The 23,399-nt window shown below is 41.2% G+C and overlaps 1 protein-coding gene across 6 annotated transcripts in view; it reads right to left on the bottom strand.

Moving 5' to 3' along the window:
* Window positions 1-23,399, bottom strand: part of LOC122577758 (leucine-rich repeat-containing protein 4C-like) — a 265,892-nt gene that overhangs the window by 74,424 nt on the left and 168,069 nt on the right. For 4 of the 6 annotated variants that reach the window (XM_043749302.1, XM_043749301.1, XM_043749304.1 and 1 more), the window contains one exon: window positions 9,588-9,671. The exons of the other annotated variants lie outside the window; for them this stretch is intronic. In XM_043749302.1, coding sequence (XP_043605237.1) covers window positions 9,588-9,671 — 84 coding nt within the window. The remainder of the gene's footprint in view (window positions 1-9,587; window positions 9,672-23,399) is intronic. 6 annotated transcript variants of the gene reach the window in all.

Here is a 23,399-nt window from a genome sequence, read left to right on the forward strand (position 1 = left end):
ACCAAAAAAAAAAAAAAAAAAAAAAAAAAAAAAAAGAAAAACAACGGAACTGCTATCTAGAATTACTGCTTCGTCGAAATAAAAAGTAGGTTTGATTGAAAATGGTCAATTTTATGTAGCTCGGGCACCAAAAATATTTATAGGACATCGATATATAGATTTCAAAGAATTGTACAAGTACGATATTTTGCCGACAATATGATGGAAAAGTCGGAAAAAAGCAGCTGAATTATGAAGCAAACAGAGCGAAAAATTGGTAGTCGGTAAATTCAGGTGATCGTAACTTCGTAACAAATAGATGAAATTCAAAAACACAAATTCCGCTGATATGGTACGTCGAATATAATTGAAAAAATATTTCTTAACGTTGCTAGAAAGCGACCTTAGTGTCCTTATAATTCCTTGGAGTCTACAGAATAATGTCCTATAAATATTTTTGATGCCTGAACCTCCTTTTGTCTGCGAATGAAATACATAGTTCGTTAATGTTACATTTAAAGCTAGCTATTCCGATGGAAATTCGTATAATAAGACAGAGAAAGGCTGAAACTTGATAATTCTGGTCCATTTTGGCTAAGACACGTGTTATGGTTTTTAATATTGTCCGCTTGCAACGAAACGTTTCTTCCAACTATATGATACACTGGGAAAACGTGATCCCACCGGAGGATACGAAATTACACGCTACGTTTCAAATAACACGTTTCGAATAGCAATAAAAAGTCTACTTTACGCGATTCTTGCTTCCCTCGATGTTTCTTCTGCGAGGAAACCTTTCAGACAGAACGTGTTTATCTCGTCGCTCCGATTATTAACAACTATCTTCAATTAATAACGATATATCGAATTAATGTCTGTATTCCTATATTTCGTGCTAATCTGTACCAACCTTTCCTACAGTTTTTAATCGTTCATCGAACAACGAAATTTCTTCGACCAGCAGCTTCCAAACTTGAAATCTAACGGATAAATAACGGATAAAATTTGGAAAACATTTAAATTTACATTTAAATACAAGTCGATTAACCAAGTAGCGTTATTAGCTAGTATTTTTTGACGACATAAAACGATTTAAGGAAGAATAGCTAGTACGTATAGTACGACGTACCAGTCTTAAAAGGATAACGATCGACAGATCGATTGGTAGAATCTGTGCATGTAAATCGTTTTCCGTTGGATTTTCCAAAGCTACGCAAAAATTATCGTAAAAAAGATACACCAACGCTTTGACGTCAACGAGTATTTTATACAAATTTCTTTTTATACGAATATCTTATATAGAATGCTTCGTTTCGTATCTAAATGATTGGAAAAGAGGAGCAAGCAGCTGAACGGAGCAAACAATGATCCTCGATTCGATCCGACGGCTTTCTAAAAACGCGCGAACTCCTTTAAGACAATGTTTCCCGACTCTCTGCACGGTGGCGGCGCAACAAGATGATTGCCGTAAATTGCCGTAACGATCCTCCTTACGACGGCTCGGATGGCTAGTCGTTTCAAAGAGGTGAACGAAGTACCGCGAATTGGCTCCGGTTCAAGTTGAAACTCGAAACCGACACGACGAAAAATGCACGTGACGGCGCCGTCGAAACCGTTGATAAACGCTCTGACCGCGTTCGTGCATCTCCAGATGCAGTTCGCCAGATTTCTTTGGCGTGTGTTTGGCTATTTCTCGTCGAGGCGAACGATCAGAGCGACCAGATTCACTCGTTTATTCGACTGAACATTACATATTCCGTGATTAGCCACATTTTTTTAACCGATACATACTACATTAAGGGAATATCGTAAAAGATAGCGTCGTTTCAAAACGATCGATTTTACTCGAGATATAGTTTTTCTCGTTTTCTAACAGAAAGTTCACGTATCCATGAAACGGAGAAATCGAGATTTAATGGTTGCAGTTTGGCGCTTGCGCTCCTTCCACACTCGAAGAGAAAGCAAATATGTCAGAAAGCTAACACTACCGGAGGGCAAAGCAAATTAGTTTTTAATGATTGTTGGAATCGATATGTCTGGTGCTGGGAAGCTGAAGTTCCACATCGTTATCAAAGTTTCGTCACCACAGAACTAAGGACAAGTACTACTGCGATCCTTCCTCGGCAAAGACATGATATCGGTACGGTTGCAGACAAGGGGTCCTCGAAACCAAGAATCAGTTAGATCGGTAACAAACCGAGCGATTTACCTACTCAACGATCATCACCGACCGATCCTGATTTGTTCCGTAGCGATAAAATTTCAATCGCATTTAAAATAATCGAACAATTTGAACGTACCGTTCTTAGTGATCCGCTATTCTCATTAACTCGCCGGGATATCAACTTATTGTCAGACTCATTTTCGCCGAATGGTCTCGAAGATTAAACAGGTTTCCTTGCAACGATAACTAAGACTATAATTTAAAGCCACTTCGTTTCTTGAAAAGGCACTTGGCTTACCAACGGGTAGCTGGGATTGATTTTTTCGCGGTCAGAATTGAAACGTCTTTCGAGAAGAACTGTGTTCTCTTCACGGATCGAGGTAACTCTCGACGAAATCGTAAATTCTCGCATTTCGCATGGAAATAAGAGGGGAAAAAAAAGAGTTTAACTCATTCTAGTTCCGGAACCGACAACTTCAGACTTTAGGGAGAAAGTTTTCCATTATGGACCCATAATTTCGACTTTATCGGTATTCGGAAGCGAATCGCAACTCCGGCAAACTGAAAGTGGAATCAAAACCCTAATTTTTCTCCGCTATAAGCTTTATCTTAATCGTGAACTTTTACGGAGAATAGGGAAAACCACTTTGCAGCGTTCTACTTCAACCACGTGCACATACATTGGAACGATCATCCACGGATTACATATGTCGGGTTTATATTAGAATTTTGGGCGCGCATCAATTCTTCGTTTGAATTTGCCATCGTTCTGCACAACAGAAATTATATTTTCACATATAAATATGACTTTTACAAAGTTTAACGAATAACGCTATTAACAATATTCTTGGGTTCAAACAAATCCACGGTCAACGGGGAAACCCTTTGCACAATAGAATATATTTCGTAACACAAAGTGACGTAAGCTGTGACACACGGTTACTTTCAGACTGCCCGACCCGACGATATCAGTAAACTCTCCGAGATGGCGATCACAAGAATAAAAGACTGATACGATCACATTTGTCAATTGCATCTTGATCGGGGATATCAACAAAATTCCAGACGCCGTTACTAGGCAGACCCGCGTAGAGCCGACATTGCTCCTGGCCGGGGCTTGTTTGTTAATACAACGTGTGTCGCTCAATATCGGTACTACTTCTGTTAGGTAAAACGTTCGTCCCGCGACTGTGGCTACGTTCGGCGACCGGATGTGTCACCTCGAGCCCAAGTATCGGGGTTCTTCCCAAAATTCCAGAAGAAAGGCCCGATGTCCCTACATCTCCGACACATATAACGTGTCAAGATCACAGCAGAAAAGCTTGCGATTAGTAAATCCTTTTTTTTATTGATTTCGTATACTATGTATCGAGGTAGACCCGTTTACACAATCGACCAATACTACTACCATTTAGTACTACATTCGCTAATACCATCGGTGAATACTTTTTCAAGTCAGACTTTTGCAAGTCAGAAACCAGACCAGAGCGGATACTTTTTGACTTTTGCGAAGCAAACCGCGATTGATTTCACCGTATAAAGAAAAAGATTTTCTTCGATATGTTTCGACAACCCTCGGGCAAATAGCTGTGAGACAGTATGCGCCGATAACAACGTTATTTTTCGCGAGCGTAAACGCTGGTTCGCGTTTCATTTCGGTTCGTGTATCGCTTCGAAATTGCTTCAGCGATTACAAAAGATGAATCATTTGCATCGGGGTTGTCGTTATCTTTCAAATTGACAGAAAGTGGAAAAACGAAAAAGAAACTCTTTCGAGAATCGAGTATAACGTTTACAACGGAACGTCGATTATCTAGATATATCGATTGTCTCGACAGCTACTATTCAGAACGTCGATTATACGGAAATTGATTCTCTGATTATCGATTATTGGGGCATGTAAATTGGAATTCCAAATCAGCACCAACTGTACACAAACCAATGACAATATACAATCGCAGCAATACAAGATTACGTGCGAACATTTTTCCCCTATCGAAATGATTCGATAATGTTACGGATTAAACGTTCGTTAGATAGTCGACTGTTTGTTTCCTTGTACCAGTGCCCGCTGTACGATTAGCTCACGATACAAACGTATGAATCCTCTGTATTGCAGTATGAGAAACGATAGTACCTATTAATTACAAAGGCTACTTATTAGTCCTTGTAATATTAGACACAATTTACGATATCGATGACACTGACAATTTTTGTAAATTAAAAGGAAAGCAAACAGAATGAGAACGGAAGCGTGCATCGATTGTTTTCAGTTACGGAATTGTTCCCGGAAACCGATAATTGACTGTGACACGAGATATTGGCTGGGTAATACGAGTTGATTGACAGAATAATGATATTCTTGTGTCGTCGAAAAATTAGTTTCGTCCGAGCAACGAAATTTTATACCCGTGAAACGAGAAGCGTGGTTGTCATTTTATTAGGAACTGCAATTCCCGTTAAAAAAAAAAAAGCATCGCACCAGACATCCTTGTCACGTGTGGTATTAAGGAGATATTAACGTGCCTCGTATGTAGGCTACATTATCGCTAAAGGAACATTTTTTACATCACTCTTTTCTTTTTTAAATCTTCTTCTACTACATTTGGGATGAAATTTATCTACTAAAACTTATTTTATAAAAAATGATGTATCTTCAAGGTAGGAATATTCTATTTCGCGCGCAATCTGTTAGAAGAAACACTCCGACTAATTCTGTGATACCAAAATAAGGACCGTTTTGTTGTCTTCAATAACCTTTCCATTTTGACGGAACGCTTCTTTCAATTTCATAGACTCGCTTCAATAGCGAATCTTAGCATCCCAGGTCTTTGCAAGAACTTGAGCCTCGCAACGATAATGCATGACGTTGGTGGGAAAAAATAAACATAGTTGTAATATCACAGTTATCGCGGCAATATCGTAGTAAGATCATATAAGATATCATAATTATATCATAGTTGTAAACACGAAACAGCGTTGTATACCCTTCCTCTGGTAAACGTAAAATGAAGCTTCGAACGAAAACACAAACATCTCCATCGTGCTTTGTACACACAGCGTGTTTAAAAAACAGCGTATCGATGGGCAAAAATAAAAGAGAACCAAATGAATCTTAATGAGCAAAGATTAAATATACCGATGAGAATTCGCGTCGCGGGGGTACGGGTGCGCGTGAGTCTGCAAATAATCGACTAATTATCGGGCCGATATATTCTGTTTCACGAACCGCGTAAATTTGAACAGGAAAACGTTAATAAAACAACTAATGCGATTAATCATACGCGCGTAGATCCCCGGCACTGTCGACCTAATTCCAGCCATCTCTTTTTCGTTTTTCGATCATGCTCGGCCTGTGTTATTTAACGTCATGGAGAGGACAGTGAGCGTATAAATAACAGGAGGATTTTGTAAAATCGTACGATAAAACATCGTTTTCGTTGCAGTGGAAAAACTTCCTAAACATAGATACGGTTTCTGTGACGAATGTTCCGTACGTTTATCGATGTAACGAACGAGGTACACGCCTTCTATAAAATATCATTTTCAATCAAAGATAATGAAAGACTTGGAAGAAATATTCGCAAGAAAGGCGATTAATTCGCGTCAGAGATAAAAAAAAAAAAAAAGAAAGAAAAAAGAAACGATCCACTCGACAAATAAATTGAAACGTTTAAATAAATTATCTATATAGAATGTTCAGTACCGCGATCGGACTACTTAGATTATCGATAAAAAATATTGTTCGAAACCGAATGTTCGACATGTAAAAAATATTTTCCTGATGGATAAAATAGTTATTATATAGCTTGTAACTGGATTTTTTATTCGATTCGTTACATCTCGCAACAAATTACAGTTTTGACCGATGTAATCTGCCATCCATAATCAACGATAAAATTATTACTGCCGATAATAATTCTTTAGTAAAAATTAAAGATTCGATACTTTTAATACTTTCTACAATTTTGCATCGAACATTTTCGAACCGTTAATTTACAAATTAATAGCAGCATCGGTTCTGCAGAATATGCTTTTCTATTGACGCACGCTCGCTAATCACTTTTATCGAAATAATATACGATTTTTCTGTTTCGGTAATACGAATTATACATGTGCATTGTTCGCCAATCCCAGAGCTATGAATCAAGAAAAATAATGATTTGTTGCATCAAACTCTTTTGCTGTTTTCTGCGTCTGTTTGTACGATTGTTTTTGTTATAACACGATTGTTGCTTTCTACCGCTTTCGTTTCTCATAACAAAAGGGGAAACGAATGCCCCTTTCTTTTACTGAACAAAGAATAGTGCTTTGAAAGACTATATTGTATTTATAGATTTTCTGATGAACTACATAAGATCCTACGATCTTTAAATTAAAAACTTTCTTCTTAACGTTATATATCTATTTTCCACAACATACTACAAGGTATTTGCAAGTAAATCTAACGAATCTAACAAATCTAGCAAATCCCTCCAACTGTCAAATAATAATGATAAAATATCGAAACTTTTTAGCTAATTTCGCAAGATTCCCAAACTCTCGAACCTTTATGGATAAAACTTTAAGAACGTTCTTTTTAATATTTTATGTATTTACCGTGATTCCTTCTGTTTCTCTTTCTATTAAAAAGATCATAATAAAACACAGAAATCAGAGTCTGTCGAGACAGGGCATTAGCCAAATTAATTGGCAGTCCCCACCGCGTTGACACGGTTCGTTTCTTCGCAAAAAACGAAACCAGAGGTTAATAAGCAGTTACGTACCGCCGAAATTGGCATGCGTTCAGCATAAAACTCCAAGGACTCTGTGAAACGAGTACTCGAGTCATCGAGAACACCGCGCTTTCGTTGCGATTGGCGTGCTTTCCCCCAAGCATTCTCGAACGCAAATTTCGCCCATTTATAAATTTGTTTCTTCGTTTTTCTTTCTTCTATTTTTCATCCCGTGTCGCGGACATTATCGACTAATTTAATACGACGACAACCTGGCGCGTTGTTAATCGAGCCGAATGCGATAGTAACCTAGGACGATTTATGATGCATTATTCACGCGTTCACGCATCGTATCGTTTTTTCCCCCAACGACGATAACGTAATCCAATGGATCCGACAGGATTATTAACGTTCGTAAAATCGCCGGGTTAAAGTTTTGTTCGAATTCAATGTACCCCGCGATGTGCATTTGCGTCGTGCAACTCTATCCAACTGAAGTATTTCCGTTATTGCAAAGAGTACGCGAGAATGTACGCGAGATTGTTTAAAGTTAAGATAAGCAAAAGCGATCCTCGTATCTCTTGCACGTATCTACTTTCAAGAAACCGCTATTATGTATTCCGTTCAAATTTCTGACTTTTATTCGACACATTTTCGCGTATTGCTCGAAACAACGAAGATATTTCAGGTGGACAAAGTTGTTGCGACACGCTGTGTATACACACGTAGCTATATTTTACCCTCCAGACAATCGGAAAACTTTTTCCTTTCCTCTTAATTCAAGTTAATCGTACGACATCGATGTTAATCAACGCCTTTTACCCTATCGACGGTTAAGATTTTTCCAGGATTCACTGGTGTTACGTTATTAGCAAATATAGCACTATTGCGGTCTAATCGACGTGGCTCGTTTACCTCATCAAGGAGAAACTAGCAGCTGACATGCAGTTACACGTATACCAGAAATTGGCCAGCGTTCAAGTCAGGACTCGAAACAATATGCCCGGGAACATGGCACGCGAGATCATTCGACGACATGATTTACTTTCTCGCGTGTATTTTCATCGCTGTTTCGACTTCTGGACAAATATTTATCAACCTGTACGCCTAACGAAGAACATTTTGTTGCCACACTAGGAGGAATATCCGGTGTATCGAGCGTTGTGAAAAGAATTAATGTCGTAATCCGCGGATAGAGAAGACGAGAGAATGCGATTAACGATAGATTCGGTGAAACGAGAGACGCGATAGACGCGACGGTCGTTGACTTAGCAGATTTAGTCGTTTCTTTCGAAACGTCTTCTCGCGATCCTGCGAAAGGTCGTGTTCGTTGATTAAACCCAACGCGGAAAATACAATTATCTGCAAAACAATTGGGAAAATTAATTAAAAGCCACTTCGTCGATAAAGCATTATTTTCGTCAAAATTTTAACGTCCTGTAACGTTAATTAAGTTAATTGGACGGCCCCGGCCGAGCCATTTTATCCTCGCGTCTCCGTTTATTGCGAATCGCGCCGCCACGTAAATGAGATCGACTCCTGAAGATACAACTTCGACGGAGGCTTTCGTTAATTTCCAATTAAATCAGCTCCCTCCCCTACCTCTTGCCCTTCTATCATCGATAGAATAATAATTCCACAACGCCGTCGAGGACGATGAAGGCGATATTCAACGTTTAAACGAGCCACAGCGACAAACTGAACTGCCGACGATTTCCTCGAGTCTTCTATTGTTCCACGCATCTTCTGTTTGTACCGTCGGCAAGTCGCTTACGGAAATGGCGACCCCACCGAGCTAACTCGGACAGATTTACGATAACGTTTCGACTTTCCGCGAAATCCTTTCAACCCCTTATAAATTTCCTTTTGCGATCACTGCTGCAGCTTATGGTGGTAAATATACGGAATTTCCAACGACGTCATCTAGTCGTACGCCATTATGGTTTCCTATGTATGATTTAAATCCGCGAGATATTCTCATAAAAGCATCGACTCGCGGTTCGATAAATTTCAGTACACTATGAATATCATGAATACAATTATGCAAGACACAAGTCAAGTCGCATGTAAAGATGAAATCCTGTGTTACCTTTGTATTAACGAGTACGAAGAGCGCACCAAGTTTCGCAAGATATCGTACAATGGAGATATCGCGTAACTGTTGTTCTTCGATTAATCGTACAACTCGGAAAGAAGGGAGAATTATTTGAAAAATTTGCAAATTTGTAGATCTGTTGCGAGTTCGTTCTAATAAAAGCTGAGCCAAGTGTCAAAAGAACAACCGTGAGAATAAGAAAATTATTCAAATTTTGTAACGTTAGTCACTTTACCCGATCTTTGAACTATTTCGATAAACAGAGCGATTAAAGATAGGGACGAAACATCGACTATTGGATTCAACGATCAAAACACCGATGGAAATCTTTATCGACCATCTCGTGGCGTGATGTTGTGTATCGAATCCTTGATAAGTGACTCGGTGTTAAAAAGAAGAAAAAAAGAAAAAAAAGAAAAAACGATCCTCGACTTGAAATTGCTGACTTTGTTTCTTCTTTTTAAGAATACGCTATTGGGATAGCATACTCTTACGCCGTAACGGTTAACTGAAATATTTATAATATTGCGGCGTTTTCTATTCACGCGAGTAGAGGGACAATCCTCTGTAAACGCGATAAAACGTTGTAAAAGACTCTTTGAAAGCGCGATACAACATTCCGAGCTCGTCTTACCCTTTCTCGACACAGTCGAAGAAATCCTTTCATCCCTGTTACCTCGGTTCGACTCTCTGTGTTTATTCCGCAGAATGCGGGCATCTAAAACAAAAAGAGGAGAAACTGTTAGCTTCTATCCCATATGAGGCCGTATTGTGCAACAACGAGACGATAAATAACGCAATTCCCTATCGTTTACAGGTTCGTAGAGAGCGAACAACAAAGACGATGATATTCAAATTTTATGTTATTTTTATCCATCCCTCTCTAGCTGCTTTTCAGCTGAAAACGACGAAGCAAATCTCTTTATTTTCCTCGCCGTTCCCTGCCCTTACCGCTGTTCTTGTATTCGTTCACTGAAACGTTTCCGTTAAAGAGCAAAGGCGACACTAAGCTTTATTTCGTTCAAATCACAAACGGGCCGTGTATCCGCGATATTTGTTATCGAACGCTTGTCACAGCGATCTTTTATCTTTATTCGATCCCCCTCTCGTGTAGCACAAAATAACATATACGCTTTAAGCTGTCCCGTTGCTGCGTCGTTTTCTTCGTACACTTGGAGGAATCCGAACGATCAAAGTTGCAAGTTCTTCTCCCCCGTTCCTTTCCCGATAACGGAACGAGACGATTTGTCACTTTCGTCGAAGAAATAGGCCAGACCGGTACTTTGGCAATTTACAAACGTTGTTTTAAGCTATCCTTAGAATTAGCTTTTAAGACGATTGAAACCTGTAGAGAACGCCGGACGTAGCGCATTAAATCTCGCATGAAAATCGCTGAAAACGCCACTGTTGGCTCCCAACTCTCGCTTCCCCTTTGATTCTATTACATTGGAGACGGCGTGATTGTAAGTTCGCAGGAAAAATGAAACACAATACGCGCGAGCACGCGCTCGCAACGACTAAAAACACTAGCGTAGTTCTCGTATGAAACTGTTATCGACGCAACATACTTATTTCGATGATCATTGTTATTAGGACCGCCGCGTTCAAATTTTTACAGCTTATTTTCGTCGACGATGTTTGTAACGAACCGGCGAAACGAAAAAGATTGCCGCGCGTTAAACGTCCGCCGTTCAAAATTATTTACTCGGTAATTTTCGGCATGGTCGGAAACTAGTCAAAAATAATTACAGCCACGCGAGCAGCAACGCATAGAGGGAAATATCCGTTCTGCGAGCGGCAAACGGGCGTGCATACTTCCAGGCAATATTTAGCTCGGCGTCTAATGACTATTTATACAACGATTAAGGTACAAAGTATCCTCTAACCTAACCGCTATCACGACGCCCTCGTCCTACCGAACTCCGTCAAGGCAACAACGACGATATTCAAATTTCATCCAGCTCCCACCCTCTCGCTCGTTCTACCCTCGGTCTCTAGAAAGCTCCAAAACAAATCCTTTTATCCTTCGCGTTCCCTCGACGCTGCGTCTAACCATTCTGTAGGATGTGTTGGAGCAAAAGGAAGCGCTGCTGCATTTCCGTGCCGAGAGAACGCTTCGTCAACCGCCGGGAGGAAGCGTACGTACGTATGTTGCGCAACAACACGGCAGATACATCGAAGCAGCAGCGTGTTCCATTGCGATCCGATCCGTTCCGTTCGCGAGCACGAGAGCAGGCAGGGCGAGCGAAACGGTGCGAAAGCCAGACGATATGTAACGCGAAGGTTACCATTCACCTCCGGCACGCTGGTAAATCACGCATAAACAAAGTACTCGTCGTTGTTTCATCGAACGGTCACTGGATGGTTCAACAGGTACGTTCCACGGAACGATACGCGCGTTTCGAAACTGGAGGAAGCGGCGAGAAGCAAGTAACGAGAATTAAAAGAAAGGCGAGAAGAAACGAAAGAGGGAAGAAGAGGTTACTTAGTAGCAAGGTGCGCGCACACTCGCTGCCCCTTATTCGCCATCTTTTTCTCCAACGATACTGGAACGAAACAAGAGGGGTTGAACATCGAGAGCCTTCAGCGGAACTGGCCCCAGGCCAAGGCATTATTTTTCGAGTGAACGGCAGAGAGAAAAGGAAGGAGAACGATGAAGGTACAAAGCATGGGCGCGTGACAGGCGAGAGAGAGAGAGAGAGAGAGAGAGAGAGGGAGGGAGAGAGGAAAATGCAGGAGACTAGGGTTGGTTGGTAGCACAAATGAATATTTAATTTCTGCATATCTCACCCCGACTAAAGTTTAGCACGACGAAGCAGCCGTCTCTCCCAAGGGGGTGAAAGGAAGCTACGTATCCCTTGTACCCGTGGCGCAACCCCATCTCGTGATATAGGGTAAAGTCCTTGCGGAAATCGTGTGCCCCTTCGTTTCAGTTTAGAAGACCCGTGCACTGCCTATTTTTCTTTATCGCGTGTTTACTTATTTTGCTTTCTTTGTTCTTTGCACGACCACCCTGGTTTCTCTCCTAGTTTACATTTTTTAACCACTTCCTCTAGCTCACCGTGCTTGTCTTTCGCGCAGTTTCTTTTCCTTATTTTGAACCGGTCTTTCTATCCGTACGCCTTTCTTGCCGATACAGTTTGCGTTTTTACGTCTCTTTCTCCGACCGCTCTTTGGTTCCCTTCTGTTACTCTTTTATAGACGCAGTTTCCACTTTCTTTAATTCTTCATTCTCGTCGCTGCTCACGTACTTTCTCGATTTTTTACTTTCCCCCACTGCCGACTTTTCCTCTTTTTCGCACATAATTTCTCTTGTCCCATATTTCTCTCTTCACCCTCTCGAAGTTGGCCATTTCTTCGTCCCTTGCTTCTCCCTCTCTCCCACTCGCTCTGGTTTCTTCTTTTTCCATTTCCCTGTCTCCCTCCTGGTCCGGCTTTTAGCTCCCTGTTTCTCCATTCCCCTCCTCCCCCCTCCCCTCACCCGCACCCTGCTCTCGTTCCGTTTCACCATTTCTCTATTTCAAACTCTCCTTATTTTTCCCTACTTTTTTCCCCGCCAACACGAACTTCTTTTTACACCCCTTTCTTTACCCGCTCCCATTTGTCCACATAGTTCCCCGTTCCATGCTTTTCCTTTTACTCTTTTCCTTTCCTAATTACAGTTTGTTGTTGCCCTATTTTTCTCTTCACTTTCACCCTCTCCCTCTCCGTCTCGAACCGCAGTTTTCCTACTTCCACCCTCGTATCACGCTTCCGTGTTCTTCCTCCATCGATGCAAATCTTTCTGCCTGTGCCACCATTCCCTGTTTCAGTTCCCATCCTCGCCTACTCGTCTCGTGCTTTTCTTCCTCTCTTGTCGACCATCATCCTCCACCATCCATTCACTGCCCGCCGCCACTCTCCGATTTATACAGTCTCTTCCTCGCTCTACACCGATGCTTTTCTCCTCGTATCTGTCCTTTCGGCTTCTTACTTCTTCGTCCGTCTATCCCCTAAACACGGGCAGCTTCTTCGACTACAACCCTCGGCTCGCTCGACCCTTACCCATTCGCCGCTCCCTTTTCGACTTGCCCTGAAGGCCGGTCGCGGTCCAAGGGCCAATTACGAGGTTCCTCGCGATAGAACGTGGCAATGTCGAGGGCGAAAGAGCGCGATAGGGAGCGAGAAAAAAGGACCAAAGGAGAGGAAAGGTCGGAAGATGAGACGGTGGCAAGATTCGCAAAGATGGGGCTGCCGCTTTGCCAAGAACCAACGAAAGTGGAGTACAATTGCGAGGGGACGGTCGATTGATTCGAGTAGTCGAAGGTCGGGCAAAGGTACGACGAGAGGACGTTGTTGCTACTGAAATCCGTGGTCCGAGACTCGCGCTGTCCGAGTTAAGCTTCGGCTTACGAAGCTTCGCCCGTTCTCTATCTTCGTTATCGCGATATAGGAACGCTGCGCCGTTTTATAGAAGAAATACGTATTATCTGGTGGACGTGTTTCCTTGTCGTAAGAACGCGTTGGTGCTGCTAATGACAAATTCTTCTTCGACGAATGACCGTTCTCTCTCTCTCTCTCTGTTTAAGTACTTGTTCGTTCGTGCTATTTAATTTATTCATTTCGTTCAAGTTACGCGAAATAACGGTTTCCTTTAACAGATTTTCGATTCAAAGTTGAACCATTAATTACGTACAGAGAAGCTGTATCGTTACTCTCTGTACCGCGACCACCATAAGGTCGTTTAAAGAAACGCGGTTACGCTGGCGCGCGAAAGCATTTCCTTATAAGATAAATAGCATTTCGTAGAATGAAACGCGTTGACATAACACGCCTGCATGGTCGGGATGAGAAGTGGAAGAAAGATTAAAGCGGCGAACGAGCGCATAAAATTTAAACAGGCAGATTGAAACACGAAATATTCTCCGTTCAGTCCCCTTACGTTTGTACGGAGATTAAATAAAGAAGGGACGGGGGCAGGGGTGACGAGAGAGCTGGTGAGGCCAGAGAGAATACAAAGTATGCATCACCGTGAGACGAAGTTGGGCGATAGATATAAACCAGCAATGGAATTAAAAAGTCCAAAGAAAGAAACATGGAAAAAGGCGAGAAGATAAGATTGGATGAATGGACACACGGGGAATTTTTTTTATGTGTACCTACAGGGAATAACAAAAGTCAAGAAACAAGAAATGAAAAGAAATGATAACGACTTGATCGAGGGTCGATAGAGAACAGTTGCTATGAAAAGAAAACGGGAGATATGCCGAAGTTTAACAAAAACACGACACTGCCAAAGATAATGAAAGTACGTATATATGTATGTATGTATACGGATATTGACTCGAAAGGAAGACAAAATAAGAAATATAAAATCTGAAGGGAAACGATCGTACGTTTCGATCGAAGGTCTCTCGACGTTATGCTATTCGTTGGTAACAGTGTGTGTCAATCTCGTCGAAACTTTCAGGCAAACGAAACTGTATCTGTATAAACATCGTGTTACACTAAGATGGAAGCGGGGTAAAAATCATCGAGAAGGATTAAAACTTATACCAGGGAAGACGAGAACGTAGTTCGCTGAAAGCAAGAGAAACGTAGAAGAATCGAAGAATGCCGGTGAAAGGGAAAAAGAGAAAGGAGAAACCCCGTGGTGGGTAATCCGGATTTAGTCGTCTATTCGCTCGAATCCAAGACGATATTAACGGCAACCCGCATACATTCGTTTTTATCAAAGTCTGCGTTAATCATTCAAGATATTGTATCAAAAGTTTCGTGATTCCATTGCGTTTCTTTGTGCAAAGGCACGTTTCGCCGTATCTTTTACATGACAATGGACACACGAAGTAATATAAAAGACGGGGATGTAAAATATTTGTTGAAAACTATCAGAAGGAATATAAAATTGATATCTAGTATAACGTATTACATTCTTGATACTCTCGAATAAGTCTCTATCCTATCGTAGTTAAAGGATAAGTAGATTGATGACAGTATTTAAGAAACCCAAGTTCGAGCAATCAAATTTTATGTAAGAGAATGTTCCGAAAAGCGATAAAATCTTTATATCGTATCGTAAAATACTATACTATAGTGTACTAGACAAATTTATATATTACGCTATAAATTTTTATAAATTTATTTTAATATTTCACGTTTAGTGTGTTATAAAAATTCGCATATACTATGCTGTATAAAAGTTTATACCTCTATAAAGGGTGAGACATACGTAAGAGGAAGGTAAATATCGCAATTATTAAATTGCTTCAAATTATTACATTCGCTTATCGATCCTACGTAAGACAAGATAAGAATAAGAGAAAGACAAATAAATATCATCGGAGACTGGAACTTACGTAAAAATATTTAAAAACACTTTTTTGAAAACACTTTGCAATGACCAAGTGCAATAAAGGTAACGACGATAATCGATTTGTTGTTCGCGAGTGGATCTCCGTGAAAAGCGATAAGCAGCGTAAACTGGCATGTTAGAGCAGCGCGTAAATGTCGTCGATCGATAAATCGTTCCTTCTCGGCCAAAAATGCCGATAGCTTCGGTGCTGGCCAGACACGGAAATCTTTCTCGGATATGCGAATCCACGATCACCGATGCCCATATCGTGTAACGTTAAACGCATGGAAACGTATAACACTGTTATACGACGCGTATGTACGTAAGTAAATTCCCAAAGGGTCAGTGAAGTGAAATTCAAATAAAGAATACTAACGGCGAGGCGGTATTTCCAGGTAGCGCGCAAGAGGGACGAGAAGTTAGACAAAAGGAGGTGGGCGGGCTGTGGCAGACTGAAAGAAAGGCGATACGATGGTCGAGAGAAAGTAAAGAAGAAATCTGGTAAAAAGAAGGACAGGGTTAAGAGGAAAAGCGCAGGCGACGAGAGGGAAGAACGAAGAAGAGAAAATGGAGACCGGTAATACTGGGCAAGTCGACCGGTTTAATTCAAGTTGCCGGTGGAATTTAACGTGACCGTAGTACCGCGACTAAAGCCTGTGTACTAATCTGCGTAAGCAGACACTTCGAAGGAAGTGACACGAGTATAATCTGAACACCTGTATCCGCGTGTATGTACGTATCGCTCGTAGAACGAGCAGCGTCACGTATAGGTGTGTCTCGGATACAATGTCTTCTTCCTTTCGGTAACGTAATCGAACGACGCCAGTCGATAAGGCGGAACGTATTCAAAAAGTACGGGGAAAAAGGTAAAAGTTGGTAAGAGCGGAGTGGCGCGCACCGGATGAAATGAAATCCGAACGAGCAAAAGAGGAACAAAACGACGGGTATATGGTAACGCAAAGAGAGTAAGGGATCGTGGTAAGCAACGGTAAGAACGGCCTAATGAAAATAACTAAAGAGACAGATACTACGTCCGGCCAAATTACCTCGTAAAGCAAAACCGTACGATAAAATTAGCGGAGGAATTAGTATTCCCTAGGAAAAAGACGAATATTTCGTAAAGCCGTCTGACAGGATTACACGCGGAGATAGAGATATCCGGCGAGACCAGCGGCTATATAACCGTACGTTCAATTATAAAAATTATAGAAACGTTCTCAGAAGAAGGAACGTAATTATCGAGCAAGAAATACAAATAGCTCTGAATAGAGGAAGAGCGCCAAAAGGAAAGAGCTTCTGGAAAAAAAAGAGGAAGACGAGCAACGATAAGACTCGAGAAGAAATAGAGGAAAGGATGAGAATGGAGAAAAGGTAGAAAGTGGAGCCTAGTAATTCGGACTGAAGCGACCATCTACTTTGAATCCAGGCTACTACCGAAACCGGGCTACTATCTACGGGGAACCATTCTTGTGCTCCTTCGTCCTTTCATCACGATATGCCACTGGCACATCTCCGTCCTCGTCGACGTCGTCGTCTTTCCAAGTACCCTAGCTCCCATGAGAAGCCCCGGAAATTGGAATCTTAAATCGATCTAAATCTTCTTTATCGCCGAAGGAGTCAGCGGCCGATCACGAACGAATTTTCTACGGTTCCAGGATTGCCTATATCGTCGCCTGCTACTCGACCTGTAAATTTAACGCCGATTGCGCCCTTCGATCTTTTATTAAAAGGGCTACTGCATCGTGCGCAACGATTCTTCCGTTGCGTCTGTCAAGCTGCGGGAATTTAAGGAACGCAACGCAAACGTTCTTATAATTCAATTTCCTTGCCGATCGATCGTCGTTCGACGCATCCATTTGCGTTGATTGTCCGCTCGCGGAATAACGAAAAAGTGATTGAATTTATGCAAGCGTTCTAAAACTGTCTCTCGCCATCTAAATCTCCATGCACAAAGTAGGTTAAATCGTTGGAACGATTGGGCAATTCGGAGCGATAATTCGATCGATCTCGATCACAGTCGAAATTTTCGAAATTTCAAGTTAGACAACGAAATACCAACTCTGGAGAACTTTCACATTTGTACGAGGATATCCGGGCGTGATCCACCGCAGTTACAACAAGTTGATGATATTTCAATGTATGAGAGGTTTACTCCAGTGATTTTCGCGTTTCATCTGAAATACTCTGCTATCCAACAGTAACAAGATGGTTACAGTTGCCAATTTGATTGTAAAAGTGAAAAATATACTCCAAAATTTATACTTGCGAAGAAGTATCCTCTCTTGAAACTATCTTCGAGTTGGCCTCTCACTACGAGCAAACAAATAATGGTTGAACTTGGCTCGTTATATTCAATTTTGTACGTTTACCTCGGAATAAGAGATATAAAGCGTAAGTGAAACAGAGTATCTCGATATCTAGAATCGCGTCCTATAAATATTGCCTATTTTTTAATCTCCTGTATAGCAGCTAAAAAATGTTACCATTAAGGACCATTTAAATTTTTATTCCGGAACAATATCGCCAACAACGCGCCGTAAATAAATAACTTGTGGATGAAACGATTTAACGAGACTTTTTTTTACAATTGACCGAAGCTAATTAAACTAGACAACTAATTAAAAAAGACTAGGAATTGCGTTTGAATTATCAAGCAGAAAGACGGTGACGCGCAGAGACTAGAGATTCGCTGCAAAATTTGCAACGTGTTTGTTCGTAAATTAATATCGATATTTCATCTAATACTTCGTATTTGCCTATATTACTCGCAACACGCATCCATTTGCCTCGTTGCGGTCCTCGTAACCTTGGCGTCTGCCACATTCTCATCTAGTACACGTTTCCCGTTCCTTCAGCCAGTAAAATCATCACGAAACAATCTACAGTACCGGTACATCGCATCAAAATACGGAACTGAATTAGGTACGAGTTTAGGCATCGCAACACCAAGATACTTGCTTTCTCCGAAATTACACTAATATCTACGTTGGCTTTCGTTGGCAAACTAATCGAACTTTTCAAAGACAGTTTGTCAACTCGTCAAACCCCGAGGTCGTTTGACAAGAGGAGGACAAAACGAGAGCATTTTGGATAAAATTGGATTCGATTCGTGTAGATCAGTTTAATTATGAAATAGCAGCCGCATACCCAGGTACATTCTCGTCTTACGATACCTGTTTGTCTCCTTATATCGGGCCAATGCGTTTTCACGTGTAATGTGATCGCACCCTTGCCCTTTTAAGCCGGAACCACCGACACTATACACGGAAACAACCGCAAACACGGGTCGAGGATGAATCGATCCACGTGAAATGTATCCGCCGCGCGTCTCGCGTCACGCTGGAAATTTCGAGCACCGCTATCGACACGTCCCGTACCTTGAACACCGATAATGTGATAGATTTGCCGATAGAGAGCCCGAGCCGAGCTTCGTACGTATCGCGAGCGTGTAGGGCACCGAACAATACGATCGATTAATCGTTCTTAAAGACAGCGTCTCGTCGTTGCGATTGCTTGCCATTCACGGGACGATACCGTACCACTTTGGAATCGTTGCTCTGCGAACCTCTCGCTTCCATTAATCGATCAATCAACGTATCGCCTCTTTTCTCTTCTTTTCTTCTTTCGTTTTCTTTTTCTATCGGTTCTATCGGTTTTGCCATTGATTGCTAAACGACGCTATTTACTACCGTGATTTTTACTCGAAGGTTTGTATTAAGCGCCAATATAAACGTCTACGTATATTCTAAAGGCATTCGTTTTAATCGAATTATCAAAGACACGCTTCGAACAATTATCGACTTTGTACGTCGAGTCCCGATAAAAATATACTGTACGGATCAAGCCGACTTACTGTTATTTCACGCATGTATTCAGTTCGAGCCTTTTCCCAATGCAAATAAGCTTGAGCTAGAGACTGTATTGTCCACGCTGTTTGACGCAAATATCACCGGAAACCGTTTGCTTGCACCGTTGTTCCTCTCTCGCGGTCAAACGAAACTAATCGCGTGAACCAACCTCGCGCAACAGAGTTAAAATAAAAGTAACGCGGTCGAAAGAGATAAAAGGAAATAGGCGAACAGCCGACCACGTGGATATTTGAATAATTGCGATAGGAGGTGTCGGAGGATGAACGAACTGAACCGAAAGTGAAGTGAACCGCAGTGCGAGGAACCGCTAAACATCGAAAATAAGTATTATATCGATCGACAGTTTGGGTGACTGGATGATGGAATCAGGACAATCGGGCATGATGCAAGGTGTCGAAGTAGATGCCAATCGTGTCTAACATCGCGTGTCGCGTTGTAAGCGTCGAGGATCACGATCGACGCGTCAAGCATCTTGAAGGCTGACAATGTCACGAGAGAGTTACACGTTACAGAGCAAACAATATACGGTCGAGTTTGAACAGCGCCGGATACGATGTATCTTATAATTTTCCACCGTATCTAGACGCTTCGTTTTATTTCACTCCGGTGAAGGTCTGATAATATTTGCGCGAGTGCTGCGATGCATATAAAACGCGATTACCGGCTGACAAAAATATCGATTTATCGTCGTGTGCCACAGATACATTTCCCAGCAAAATCATGCGAATATTTCGCGACGGATACTCACGCGCGAACGCCTGTTTTTTTCCTTTCTCTTTTTCAAAAATATCGGATCGCTAAATGAGAATCCATTTCGATCGAACGCAGTGCGTCGGTGGTTATTCGAACATTGCGAGCCAATTTCAGCAAAAGTCGTGAATCGTTTCCTCGATAACGGACGAAGGCTAATATTTCAAATATCATCCATACATGTAGATACGATATACGCTATCTTTTTGCTCTTCATCGTCGCACCAGAGAAAATTGCAACTTACATCTATTTTATTGTTTAAAGAATGAATAGAATCGACGTTATTGCCGGACTTTATTATTTTTGTCTCGCGATATTCTAATTCCGCGAAAGATAAAATAAGAAGTAAAATACAACGGAATGTCTAATGTTTCTGACGAATAACGCAGCTCTGCTCTCGTCTACGTTTTTAAAGCTCATTGAAGTCTCATGCCCGCTGCACGAATGAATCTGCATAGCAACTTGCGACAATTTCGAAATCGAATTTCCTGTCGTCAGAAACTTGTTTTCCAGTGATTCGTTTAATTAAAAACACCTCGGTCTCGTACCTAATTACGCGGAATGCGGCTATAAATTGCCAGACCGAATGGATATAAGCGCGTTTCTATTATTTTCATAATCAACTGACTCGCTTCCATCGCTGTTTCGTCTATTCGAGATCTTCCTGTCGTGTTGAGCCGTTCGATCGATAGAATTTCGCCGATTAAGCTTTATCAGACTTTCTTTTAAAAACACGTTCGATATTTTCGTTCTGTCATCGAAACTCAGTAGTTTTTTCTGCTCGAATACGTAACAGATCCATCCTATCGCGTAATCGGATTGAATCGGTCGCGTATCGAACCACGCTTCCGAGAATAATACACGTTCCTTGGACCATTTATTAAGCGGTATCGAATATTCTTGAAAAATCACCAATCTTATATCTTTTGGCATATTATTTGGTCCTTATTGAGAATGAAACGTGTATATCGCGTTTATATCTGCAAGGAATAAAACCGACCAAACTGAAATTTACTTGTCTTTGTCAATTTTTAATTCTCCGATGATGAAAGCTTCTGATTAAGAAACGGCACGGATTAACAAATGGAAACTCTATCGGTTCCTCTGCTTTTATATACCTTTACTTTTAACTTTGTCTTCGTCCAACGCGACGAGATTTCGTTCTTCCTTGGAATTCGCGTGGACGAACGATTCCTCGTCTTCGTACCCGTGTTATCACGCGCAGTTACCTTCTACAACCGGACTTAATAAATTAGTCTACTCCGCCCACGCTTCTTCCCTCGTATTGGCCCCATCAATTCCGATGTCGAGTTTTATACGCTGGATATGTGCATACACGCACGCCTTGGCAATATCTAATAGTCTGTGCCGAGATGAAATAAATTACAGCCTTCCAGGGAAACTATACCGGACTAGGCAATTGACTAATTACTGTTACAACTCTCCTCTGCAGCACAGTGTCAATCAGACACTTGGTAGAATTTGCGATCGTTAGAAGCAGACGTTCCCTTGCGTTAAGAAACGTGTCCCTTGTTGAACTATCCCGTTTAACGTAACGAAAGCAAGCAAGCAAGCAACCTAAGCAAGTTAATTTTGAATAACAAACCGCTACGATCGGTACGATGGAGGATACCTCACCGATTTCGATAATCTTGAAACACGTTGTCAAGATGAACGTTCCGAGTGTTCTTTCCTATACGTACAATCGTCGCACAGCCTCAATTTCCAAGATATTCAAAATAAAAAACTTCAATCTTTTAAATTACGATTACGCACAGATAGCCAATGTATTATTGCGATTGTTAAGGTGCCGTTCGTAATAACTTGTACGTAACGAAATATGTAACGACGTGAGAAAATTAGCTGCGAACGAACGGAAACAAATCACGTAGATAATTTGTTTGTTAATCTTCCGTCGTAAATATATTCAATCGCTTTATGAAAAACTATTTTAAGCGCGAAACTTTTAATTACTATCTGACTCAACGCACGATAAACTCGATGATCGATTCGAAAACATTCGTGTCGCTTCATACCAGCTGTTGCGAATAAAATATTTGTATCGAACTACGACAGCGACGTACTAAACCTAACGGCGGATTTTTACCAGTGTTGCGAACGAATCGCGTTAAACGAGATGCGTGCAGTATGAAAATCCTGTACCAAACCCAGGCAAACTACTCAACTAATTTTCCTCGAAATTGCGAGTTAACGAGCTTTGCCTGTGCAACAACCGGATCTCTTTCTACGACCCGAAATACCAAATTGGCTTCTCAGCATGACGACGGCTTTATGATGTCTATAGACGTCAAAGCAGGAGTGCGAAGTTTTAATATTTAACCTTTTCGCATGTATGAACGAAACAACCTCACGATGAAATGTCATTCATGCCAGACTAGGGATAAAATATTTCTCATAGGCATCTAGCTTTTTCCTGAAAAAAATGATTTTATCCCGACTAAATTTTGCAGAAACCTACAGAGTTTCCCCGAAAATCTTTCCTTTGTGTGTGTGTGTGTGTGTGTGCTTTGTATACAGCGTACAATCAATGTTTCAAGTAATTTTATGCCAACACAGAAACATACGGTAGAAATATATGTATGTGTAACGGGTGAACGTAAAGGTTAGCGTATCTATAGATAAAAGCTTCCACAGTATGTAATATCGTAATTTATATTTAATATAATTGTTTAAACTTTCCCTGAAAACATTACAAATGCCTTTTTGTTTGCTGAAATGAGAGCAAGACTAAAGTGTAAAAATTCAAGTATATCTCATCGAAATATCCCTCGTTCGTTCAAAGCGTCGCGTTAACGACGTCGTTGCGACGTATTTCGTTCGTGGATGCAAGGTAATTAAAAACTCGTCTATCTCGGTGTGTAGTTATTTAATCCGTATAAAATGTAGTAATATATAGTTCGGTATAAAATGGAATTAACGTCGTCTGTAAAATGTAAAACCACAACAGAGAATTCGATTTTGATAGCAGAATTTATTCAAATAGATTTGTTCGAGTGTTAAACTCGCCTCATCGAGATTACGAAGTCCCGTTAAATATTTCTGTTTATTTGCGAGTGTTTGAAGAAAAGGGCCTTTTGCCCTTGAATATAACAATTTTCTTCCGCGAACGAGGTTTGCCACAAGGGATACACAGCTGCTTGAAAGTTGTTTCATTTTCTTTATCGGACGATAATTATCAAAATATCTTCCTACTCTGCATTTGATAATTTTCCGTGATATTGGACGGTATTCTAGTTTAGGTAGGACGTGTATATGCTATAAACGCGTTAAGAAAATAACGAGACAGTGTTTCGGGTGTTGCCGTTCGATACCGAAAACACGTCGAGAATAAAATTCACCGCGTCAATTACTTTCTCTTCTGGAATCATCTTTCTACGCGTTCCAGACACCTGATTCGAAATTCCTTGTAATCGAACACGTAGTAGCAACGAACGCACGAAGCACAACGGTTTGCAACAGCGAATCGAGTTTCAA

The sequence above is a fragment of the Bombus pyrosoma genome, linkage group LG2, assembly GCF_014825855.1.
Source record: "Bombus pyrosoma isolate SC7728 linkage group LG2, ASM1482585v1, whole genome shotgun sequence".
Classification (NCBI taxonomy): domain Eukaryota; kingdom Metazoa; phylum Arthropoda; class Insecta; order Hymenoptera; family Apidae; genus Bombus; species Bombus pyrosoma.